Raw genomic sequence first — 11,792 nt, forward strand, 5'->3', positions numbered from 1 at the left:
CTCACATGACAAGAGCTGCTATTTGGTAGTATTGAAGCCCCGTTACGATACAGGCTTCACCGTGGGAACAGGCATCAGTCTCCTCCTTCTGTTCCTCCTGACCGCACAATGCTATCTGCTCACGAGAGCGTCACCATATATGCCCAACATAAAGGATGCATTCTAAATGATGTCCTTGGATGTACAGGTTGTAGGACTAAGAGCTCCCAGGGTTGAGGGCCTGGGTCTCACTCTGTATGCTCCGAAGCTCCACAGGGTTCAGTGGCCTTTCCATCAGGCCTGGAGGAAGCTCCAGCTCCAGGGTGCAACAGCGACGCCCCCGGCTGAGTCCCAGGGCTGATCTTGGGGTCGGTCAGAGGGCTGGTGATGCCCATAGTGGATAGGGCATCCAGGGTGCCATCTGGATCCACCATCATGTCGATTACTGTTAGGTTGATGAGATTAAGCATTGAAGATGAGTAATATTGAACTGAAGGTGAGACACTGAAGGTGAATAGGGTGACATTTTTAACTTATAGATATCATGAAACGTTGACTACTTACAATAACATATATATTTCTTGTATTATATTTTTTTTCAGAAACGCTTGAATAAATATGCAAATGTGGCAATATCTGACTAATTATGTATACATTAGCATCTCTTAAAAAAACAAACATATAGATGTAGGCTAGAGTTAAAATCTTTATTTCACTTTTACAACATAATGATGTCAAAAGTTTTTGCAGATCAGATTTTGGACAATTTTATAATTAAATTAAAAAATTAAATAGTAAGTACAGGCCTTAAAAATGCATTTCTTTAAGAACAAAATGTATCATAAATCAGACAATTAACGATAGGAATAAATCATTCTGCAATTACCTTCATAGTGCTAAAAATGATAATGGAAAGTTTATGTCAGTGATTTAGGAGTTGACACTGGAAATGAAATAAAAGCATGGCATCCATACCTAGCAGTTGTCTTTCCACTCTCCTCAGGTCTTGAATAATAGAACAAATCTCCTGCTGAGAGAACATAAATACACAATCACAAGGCTGGCTAAGGGTGCGATTAAGACAGTAAAGGTTCACACGTCTAATAAATCAACTCAATTAATTTCTAGGTTGCTGCAAGAATTAGGTTTGGAGCGGTGCCGTGAGGACCCAGTAATGCTTTATGGGCCCTTTGACCGTGTGGTGGATAGACATATCACTTCAAGGGTTCACACGAGGCCAGGCTGGGTTAAATGCAGAATTTATGACCCGCCTGTCCCCGAGAGAGGCAGAAGTTTGGTGGACTCTTAACTTTTTTTTTTTGCGCCCGTGACAACAGCTCGTCAATCTGTCATCTCCATCAAAACAAACCGTGTTTGATGTGCAGTGCTCTCGGAAAAGGGAAATTTTGCAAAGTAATCGAAATGGCGTGTGCGAGACTGAAGTGTCTTTGATTTGATCCCTCAGACAGCTGTAATACTGTCAGCACTCACTCTGATTGCTTCAGTAAGTAATCAGATATCGCGTGGTTTCTACAACTACAGAGACAGGGAAGGAGAGGATTTAAAACTCTACGCCGGCATTAATCCCCCACCATGAAAAGCTAACGGATCCCTGACATAAACAAATTCTAAGGCAACATATTTCATAATTGTAGGGTAGGCGTATACAATTGCTGTTCAGATTGGCGTTCAGTCTCTGCCTTTTGTTGTATTTATTTATGCCAAATAAATGCCAACAAGAGAACAATATGCTGATTACACTTCCGTGAAATACATCTGTCTGATGACTAAAATTATGGCTGTGCTAATTTTGTTTTAACATGATTAACATAGGTTGTGTTTGAGCTACATGCTCAAAATTAAAATGCTAACAGGTTGGTAGGTGTAGTGTTTACTTTGTTCACCATGTTCATTTAGTGTGTTTGGATGCCAGTATGTGCTTATAAGCATTAACCACAAAGTACAGCTGATGTCAGTAGATTAGCAAGGTCCAAAATATTGGACAAAGGGAAAATTTTGGACCTGCTGGTGCTAAAGGAAAGGATGTGGGGATCACTAAAAGAGGTTACATCATTTTGAGGGGAACATACATGTTTGAACTAAATTTTGTGACAATCCATCCACTTTTTGTTTGAAAGCAGTGTTGGCACTGGAGGAAAAGTCCTTAAAAGACTCTTCCGCTGGGAACCACGGTTATCTTTACCAGAGCCCTAGAGCCAGGCTGATAGCGTTTCTATAAATATCACCGTCTCGTCCATTTCACCAGCTCTCAGTAGATAAAAACAGACAAAGTGTTTAGACGTGGAGAGGTTCATCACCTTGTTGGAGCTCTTGAGTAGTAAAGAGTCATGCTCTGCCTGCAGTTTGTTCTCAATGTCTTCCCATTTCCGTTCCTTGTCCTTGAAGAGGATCCTGGCAGCCAAGTGTCGGATACAAAAACAGATGAAAGTAAATGACATGAAAATGTGTTTAATAGGATATAAGTATGAGATGACTGATAAGGTGATTGCATTCACACATTGTATGTGGGCAAGAAAATAGTGCCTTTGAGTTGTTATCCCTGCATGTGATAATGAGTAAGATGTGTGCCTATATAGTTGTTGGAGTGAAGTTTTTTGATGTGTCACTCAGTGCTGGTTGGCCTAGTTCTGACATAAAACACAGGCAGGAATCTTAATACACTTAGTCCATTGTGTTCCAGACTTGGCAATTCTCATTCTAATTTTCTCAGTATAGTGTGTATTGCATTTACAACGAAATACAATAACAGCACATTCTCTTATGGGCCGTTGACGACTTCCCATTAAGTGATGTGGCTTGATGCTCACCTGAGTTTGTAGGTCGTCTTGTCAACAGACTGACGTATCCTGGAGGAGAGTTGTGTCACAGAGGCCAGTAGTAAACTGTCTAGGACCGCCTGAAAACCCACCCCCCCAAAACAAAACATATTACCTACTTATAATTAACGGGGGCATACGATGAATGCACAAGGTAAAAATGTTGACAGTTATTGTTGAATTTACTTAATTTAGCCTTTTTATAACAATGACTTTTTCTGCATTACAATTTTTGCCGGTTTTAAGTCCAATCAGAAGCACAGTTTGTTGCTGTAGGTGAAAGTAGTTGGCATGTAGGGAGCTCCCTCTAGTGGCACTTTCAGAGTATAGCCTGTCTGACATGTTGATATTGTGTCACACACTCAACAAAGTAGAGCGTTCTGAATCACTGTCACCATTAACCAATCACAGAGTGGAACATTGTATACAACATACATGTCCCTACATACTAATTACAGAGGAGTGTTCACGCTTGGCAACTATCACATCTGAAATAGCCCCACGGTAGGCAGATGCCTGTATATGTTGACTCACATCCTCACTGTTCCATGTCTGTCTGCGGATGGCACGGGAGCGCTGTCCACTAGAGATTCGTGGCCGGAGTTCCACAGATCTCCCGTTAGTTGCCAGAATGCTGCTGTGCTCTGTGGGACCACTCTGGTCCAAGCTGTCGTCAAACACACGCTCCTCTAACTAAAAACAGGATTACGAGAACAAACGCAGTTGCATCAGGTCCTATGTTTGGTCGATTCTACATAATTAGACTTTTTTAAGGGTAAATTATTCATTAAGAACAGTTTCTTCTGGGAAGTAGCAAATACATGTACAACAAGTCATGCTATGGTTGTGTCGTATTGCGTTGACTACCAGGGCTCCAGGGTCAGTGGCTGCAGGGCTGACTGAGTCGATCTCTCCGGCCACATCATGGATTTCTCTGGCGAGCATGGCTAGGTCTTTGGCTAGGTCTTGGCTAATCCTGTAGAACAAACACAAATAAGAAATCAAAAGTTAATATACTGTATGATAATCAATATTTTCTTCTTCTCATTTTAATTGGTGATATCATTTTAATATATCTTACACAACCCAGAAAAAAATAAGAAATTATGAAAACGGTTATATAAGTCAAAGCAGTAAATGCATGTTTGACTACTGTCATTATGACTCATCTCTGTTCTCAGTCTGCAGTACCTCTCTCCTACGTACCGAGCTATTTCCTCGCTGTGTGCTGTCCAGTCTCTCATATACTCGTCCTGTTCTCGTGAGTGCTGCGTCAGGGCAGGATTAGGAGTAGCCGGGGCTGAACCTCCTAGCTGGGCTACCCGAGTGGTAGGGAACGGCTGGGTCTGGCCCTGCTTGGATTTGTGGCGGTTTGAACCGTAATCGTCTTCTGACGTGGAGGTGTAGTCCACGGGCACGCGGCGCCACCGAGTGCCAGCTAACATTAGGATGGAATCAAAAGTTAAGTTGAGATGATGCTTAAAATGTAGAAAGTTATTATTTTATGGCCACTTGGGAGCAGCATAACAAGCCATAAACAACATTCAGGTTGATAAGGCATAAGGCATGCAGACATGAGCAACATTAGCATGTGTGTGAAGTCACGTTTATGGCAAACTGAAGAATGCCCAAAATTCAATCTCATTTAGCTCTGTTTTGGTCACCACCGACTCTTTGGAAATAAATCTGTCTCTTTTGGTTGTAAATGCTGCACGATGTTAACCAGCTAGTTGCTTACTTTGTCTGTCTACTTGTTGGTGCAGGACAGGTAGTGAAAAGAAACTACTTACACACAGGTGTGACATGTCCATAGGAGGAGGTGGCTTTATTCTTGTCGGGCAGCTTGGAGACACTGTTAGCCCTCGCTCTGGGTCCAGACACTGCTGTCACGTTGGACCCTCTCAGTCCTTGTCTGATGGCATAATCGCCTGCTGCAGTTCTGCCCCCCAGACCTCTACTCCTCATCCCAGTGGCCTCTGAGTCACTCTGGGCGGAAGGGGAGCCCACCCTGGGCCTCCTGGGCTGAGCCAGAGCCTCTATCCTGGACATCCCCCTTCTCGCCATGCCTGTCCTGGATGTGGAACTAGCGGTGGACGCCTCAGAGGCTACCGACATCCGGTCAAACTCGGCAGGTTCGGTGTCTGAGGAGTCCCCCATGCGTGCTCTTCTCAGCAGGGACGACCTGGTGGGCCTGGGCTTTTGGCCAGGGGCGTTTCTACTGGCTGCGGTGGAGGCTTGGGCCTGGGTGATCTTAGCCCGACTAGACTTGGTGCTAGCCCCAACTGTCTTGCTCCCAGTCTGGGCTCTGGCATGTGCGCTTTTAGAGTCCTGCGTGGAGGTGGGTAGTGAATCCGATAGAAGCGAGTTGGAGTTGACGTCGTCGTCGGTGAGCTCCATGGAAGTCCAGGGACGGCTGGACAGTGGAGGACCAGATGCCCTGTTCCTGACCCTTCTGTCCTGGGCCTCTCGGTTCCCTGCTGGGCCTTTTTGGCCGGTTGAACACACAACCGTTCTCTCCTTATGCTGCCCTGCCAGAGTGCGGCGTTTCTGGACTACCTTTCTGGCCGCGTCGGCCTGGCTCACCGTGCTGGTGGTGTCCACATCGGACTCCGGTGACACGGAGCCTTCGATGGACTGACTGGGCGGATCGCCTTGGTCTGATACGGTGGACTCTAGAAAGGCCGCCACGGCTTCTGAGTCTTTCTGCAGTGTGGCGCTGTCGATGCCACTCTCTCTACTCTGAGTTCTGCTGTGCGCAAGCCCATCGATACGGGGTCTGAGCTCGATGGGCACGTTGGAGTTGGGTTTCTCCACGGTGAAGCTCTCCTGCCTCAACAAAGGTTTCCCACTGCTCTCCCTTGCCTTCTCCTCTTCCTTTTTCCTCCTCTGAGTCTCCTCCAGTCTCTTCTCCCCGCTAGTCAGTGGTCTAGGGGGGAGCTTGGACAACACACCCTGCTGGCCTGGTCTCCCTCCACCACCACTGTCCTGTGATTTGGCCGGTGAAGAGCGACTGGGGCTGCCACCGTGACTGCCCACACCTCCAGAGCCCCCATGACCTGGCCGATTCTTTCCCCTGGACATCTTCCCCTCCTGCTGGTTCTCCTTCTCCTGTAGCTCCGTGTCCTGTTTCTCCCCCATGTCTGCACGCAGCCCTGAGCCGGGGGTCCTCCTGCCTAAGGCCAGCTCCTCAGCAGGCAGCTGGGGCAGGGTTCTCCTCTTACGCTCGGTGTAGCCAGACGAGGCAAAGGAGGCAGAGTAGCTGGACTCGCTTATCTCGGCTGTAAGGAGATAGAGCACATTATTAGATAAGTGGGTCCTCAGATGAATGTGTATTACATATCAATGGTCGGTTGTATGCTAGTAGAACTGATTAGCGGTAGATGACACATGATACTTGAATGAATGGTCACGCCACTATTTGTATAGTATGTGCAAAGATCATGTACAGAAAGCACCACGTGAGTTTTTTTATAGTGTGCCCCTCTTATCCCATAATTGTCCCTTGTAGCCACAGCGACCTTTGCTTAGCACGACACATAATAACATTACACTCTCAATGAACACAATCCCAAAGTCAGTGCAATATTTACCTGACCTCTGGGAAAATAATCCTCTGATAAGATTTTACCATGACATTGTCCAAGTTTTCAATATGTTGGCCATGTATTCCACCACTACTTAACTTCACCAACATCTTATGGTTGAAGGACTTATCTTTTCGGAACAAAAAAGAAACCTAAATCAAACTAGATCATGTACTAAAAACCAAATATTTACATTTGTCCTGCTTTAGGTGAGATTTTATCCAAGTACCTCTGTCCTCTGTGACCATGGCGTGACTGTCTCCTCCTGATCCCTCAGGGTCTGTCCTAATGTGACTGGCAGCCAGGGTAGCCCACTGTGAGACCCAGCGAGGTCCACCCACCATCAATTCCTCAGGTAGTACCTGGACAAAGACAAAAATAAAACAGTTTAGACAGAGTAGCAGGTTTGAAGCTGTGGACTCACATTGAAATATGGCAGAGGAAACAATTTTGGCTAACTATTATAATTTATAATACAGTATATAACTTCTAGGGTTGATATAAAAGCTTTTAACTCTTCACCTCTGTCTCCACACGCCCAGGCTTTCCCCTGTCTCCGGTGCCTGACCTCTGGGTGGTGAGCCTTTCTCTCTGGTCAGCACCCCCCAACCTGGACACACACACAGCCTCCTGCTCATTAACGCCAAACACCTGTAACATACAAACACACAAAAGTCAATACACAAATGTATATAAATAAACAGTTTGTGATATAAGCCAAATCTGACTATATATAGAAAAAGGAGCTACGGTACATGAGACATTTCCTCTGCTCTACCTTATCGATCATTTTCCTAGCCTCTTCCTCTTCCTCTTCCTGGTCTCCATTCTCCAGCTCGATGGTGTAGGTCCCTCGGTCACTGTAGTCATCCCCGTGGCGATAGCCCTCTTCGTGTCCACCCTGCTGGTGAGGTGCTGGGCCACGTTGCCTCTCCGCCAGTCCGCTGGCCAGTTTTGAGGTGGAAGGCTTGCGTCGTCGAGCGGGACTGTCTTCTTCGGCGAATAACCCCTCCGGAACGTTAGCGCGACCTTCTCTGATCTTCAAGCCTCCCCACAGGCCCCAGGAGCGCTCCTCCAGCGCGGCCGCCCTACGCTGCTCTCCCAGGGCATTCTCTGAGTCACTCTGTGTGCCGTCCTCATGTCTACTGCCTGCCATGGAAGGGGGTTGAGGGGAAGGTAATGGGTCAGAATGCAAAGAACCAATACAGACAGACATGTTACGTCTGCACACGGGGCCTTTCATTCGAGGGGAGACTGGGCCCTGCCACTAGGGGGCCCATGGACTTTGGAAGCCAAGAACCTAACTAAGCAACATTTATTTGGTACCAAAATATTCATTATAACCTATTAGAAAAAACAAAATTGTATTTATTGCTTCTTGAGCAAAATATATCCAATTTTATCTTGTAAACTTGTAACTAGTATGAGTTCTTATTTCTCCACTCGCAGCTTTTGCGTACAATGTCAAAAGGTCTACCAAACAAACGTTCTATTGCACGTGCGTCTGGTGCCTTCCTATAATGTTCCAAAACTCATGTAGAAAATTGACTTCGACTTATACAATAAATGCAGCCAGTGGTTGAGGTTAAGCTTGCATTGATGATTGAATGTCGTTCTTATGTTTGTCTTTCATGTATACACTGTGAAATATTTCATTGAACACAATAATTGATAAGATAACTCCAAATATACATTTATGTAAAAATTAGCGAATGTGCAAACTTTGATACGAGTATAGCATGAGCACAGGGAGCCCGTTGACTGGACCTTTTCAGGGGCCCATCCATTTTTGTGTGTGGGTCTGGCTGCACATAAGTACAAACCTTTGAGACTCTTTAGTTGTACAGGAACATCACTTTTCACGCTTTCCCCGTCTTCTTCTACGACAGTGTCCTTCAGAGCCAGCGGGATCTCATTCTGGGCCAGCCAGTCTGCAACTTTAACCTCTGCAGCTACCATGGCTGTCTGGAGTGGACTCAGATCCTGGCCCGGAGCCCTTTTAGGACGAGGCTTGGTCTCTGGTCCCACCTTGGCCACTCGTTCTTTGAGGGCCACTTTGACAGGGGCTTTGCCTAGCTCTATGGTGAAGGAGGCATGGCCTTGGGAGGGCTCTGCAGCAGAAGAGGCATCACCCTCTTGCTCTGGAGCGGGGGCTTCACCACTCACTTTACCTCCTGGAGGAGAATCCTTGGTTGGGATCTCAAAGTAGCTACGCTCCTGACTGGAATCTGTTTGCTGGGGAAGCTTTGGGACATCTGCACTTTTCTTGGTGTCTGTCAGAATTCAAGCAAAAATATGTATTCAACACCACAAAGTCTGAAGAATGTAAGATAATACGACTCAAAATCCTTAAAGCTGAGTTGCAAAATTAGAAATATTTTATATGCAATTCCCACATTGCAAATACCTGTATCAGCTTTTTCTCGCGTCCGATCTGAGCTCTTGTCCTCTCGCTTTGGGCGCTGGCCCCCAGCATCCTCATCTCCCCACCAGGCAGGCTGGCCATAGAGGGGCGTGCCTCTGTGCAACACGGCTAAGTCCGCTGGTAGAACAAATCAGCCATTTAGTCAGTTAGATTTACATAGGACGGCCCAACCAAATTTACCACAAATCAAACATTTTAAACAGCTTAAGGGGTGAATATAAGCATCAGACCAACTGTAACTTTGTTCTATAGCTATACATTGTCTTCATGAGTTTCAAACCTACCTCTGAATAATTTGCTCATGTGTGTGTAAATGCCTAACACACTGTGGGGATTTGTTCTTGTGTGATTACATAATGTAATTAATTTATCAACAAACATGGTGAAATGTGCCAAAAGTTGAGCAAGGATTCTTATTGAAACCCAGTACTTAGTTTAAATGGTGCTTTGACCAATCATTGGGCCACACAGTGGGTATTAGACTGTCATCACACAAACATGGCATTATCATAAACATCCCTTAAAGGTGGAGTCAGCGATTCTGAAGAAATGTTGTTGAAATGCTTTTTGTCAAAATCACTTTTTGTCAAAATGGGTGAACATCTCCTCATGATCCGCTGAACCTGTCTTTACTGTGTTTGTGCTGAAAAATAAAAGGTTGTTAATACACAGCCTAGGATCTGTAAACTGGTGTGTTGCTAGCTATGGTGACCTCCTTTGTTCACATGCCCCTAACCATCACTGAAGTTATCTGTGGGTTAAGATCTGTGTCATTGGCATGCTGGTGTGGTGTAGTAACCCTTTCCCTCTCACCTGCCATCTTGTCCTCTGAGAGCTTGGTGTTGTCGGCCTTGGCAGCCCCCTCACACAGTGCTGCCTCGGCGGGTTTCGGCTCAGATTTAGAAGCCTGCACCTCCGCAAGTTTCCTCTGGTTGAGCTGAAGCTGGCTGCTGAACTTCTCATGCTGGCAGACAAGGGGACAAGCGAGGAGGATTTAGAGAGAGATCCAGGCCAAACATGACTGCTGCTTAAGCTCTGGAAGGGCCAGACAGAATTTTTGTTAATCGAAAACATTCCTGTTCGCTTATATCATACATTATCTTCCTTTTTTTTCTTTTTTTTTCAGTCATAGCTTATAGTTGAAGAGACAGGCTGAACTTTCCTCTCACTCAGTAAGATGAAATGCTATATCCTTTAAAGCCACCTGGGCAGTTTGCCGTGATGAAAACAGCAGATTCATCAATTTTGGAAAGTAGTGTTTTGCCCAGTTCAGCAGAACATCTTCAGATCTCTTTAGACTGAAATGCATCTCTTTCAAAAAAAAAAATTTCAACACACTGATGAAAAAATTACAAGAGCTTGCTGAATCGGAATTCTGCCCATTAACGTAAAACCTCCGCCAACTGTTAATAAATACAAATTTACATACACAACATGCAGCCTAACCTTGAGCGCCTCTTCTGGAATATGCATCTCCCCTCTTACCACAGTGAACAGGTTGGTATGTGAGGTGGCGGGTTAAGGTAAAAGACGATTAGCCTGTTTGCAGGGTTGGGAAACATGCACTGATGGCCTTATCCATAATGCAGCAGGCAGAGGCTAATGCGCCATTCAAAATGGGATAAAGTTACAGTGTTGTCCGTGCACGTTGGCCCTTGTGCTGCTGTGTGTCACTGGGTTTGACAGAGGCCATATTGAAAGGATATCATATCCAAAGCGTAATTTGTCGTCCATTTTCAGCGTGACGTAGATCTGCTCCTGTATTCGGACATCATTGACAAATGTCTGCAGATAAGAACAGTGCCATTAAAAACCACAGGGTTAAGATCAGGTCTGGGTATTGATTGAATCTTGGGTCGGTAACATCTGGTACTGAAAATGACTAATTACTGAATGTACTCATCAAAATCCAATTGATTGTTACCAAAGCTTGATTTTTATATATAAATCATTTTAGCACACACAGCACAGAAGATGAATGCATGAATGTGAAGACAAACTGAATACATTGTTTGGTACATTAAAGGTTAAACATTACATTGTTTGGTACATTAAAGGTTAAACATTCCACTGAAGGAAAAAATAAACGAAACACATTTTTGAATTTTCCATAGCATCTACATTATGATTCTTTGGAACACAGAGTAGTAGAAAAATAAAACAATCACCCCGTTTAAGCTGCCCAGGTCCTTGACTTTATGTTCGTCTGTATTGGGCTCATAGTTGATGACAGCGTGCTGTTTGTCCACACTGCGGGACTAAATCACACAAAATCCAGTCAATCACTGCAATCCATGCTAATCCCAGCGCCTTCAGATAATAATCCTTCTGGATGAAGAATGACAGGCCAGAGTAGTGTACTGTACTTTACTGTACTAATGTACTAATGTAGTGTACCTGCAGCATGAGCTCACAGTCGTCCCTCCCAACAAAGATCATCTCCCGGGGGAGGCGATGGCGCGTCCCCCCTCCACTCACCAGGAACCAGGAAGTCAGACTCATCTCTGCCTCTAGCTCACCTTTCAACCTCACTGCATCCTGCTGGGGAAAGGGACGATGTTAGACTAAGGGCTGTGCTAAAAAATCGATATATTGTGATATTTATTTTTCTATTGTTTCGTATTGTTTGCTCCAAAAATGTATAATATTATGAAGGAAAAAAAAGAGGCTTTAGTTGCCTCAGATTGTCGGGTTTTGAATTTGAATTAAACAGCTTTGACTCAATTTGTCCGTTGATTGAATGATCAATATAATGCCGTGTGATGGATCAAAACAACCCAGATCTTGCAGAGCAATTTGTAATTCAGCTTCAGATATCTTGTGATTTTTTGACCGATGGTCGTGATGCGTATCATGAAGTCCTTGCCAATGCCCATCCCTAACAAGACTTCTTACTGTCAATAGTAAAACACTAAGTTCGTATCGGCGTGAAAGGGGAATGCTGCTTCATACAAGCACAGAAGGTTA

The 11,792-nt window shown here is 44.9% G+C and overlaps 1 protein-coding gene across 1 annotated transcript; it reads right to left on the reverse strand.

Moving 5' to 3' along the window:
- Positions 1-227: 227 nt before the first annotated feature.
- Positions 228-11,327, reverse strand: cep170ab (centrosomal protein 170Ab; the record flags this gene model as incomplete). The annotated part of the gene is made up of 18 exons (XM_080028849.1): positions 228-424; positions 955-1,006; positions 2,298-2,391; positions 2,808-2,896; positions 3,351-3,509; positions 3,684-3,792; positions 4,023-4,254; positions 4,607-6,094; positions 6,630-6,762; positions 6,923-7,051; positions 7,179-7,545; positions 8,220-8,673; positions 8,808-8,942; positions 9,639-9,789; positions 10,272-10,330; positions 10,532-10,610; positions 10,994-11,083; positions 11,223-11,327. The coding sequence occupies 18 exons, from the start codon at positions 11,325-11,327 to the stop codon at positions 228-230; spliced, it is 4,122 nt and encodes a 1,373-aa protein (XP_079884975.1).
- Between the last annotated feature and the right edge of the window lie 465 nt (positions 11,328-11,792).

Source organism: Ammodytes marinus (assembly GCF_949987685.1).
Source record: "Ammodytes marinus genome assembly, chromosome: 6".
NCBI lineage: Eukaryota > Metazoa > Chordata > Actinopteri > Uranoscopiformes > Ammodytidae > Ammodytes > Ammodytes marinus.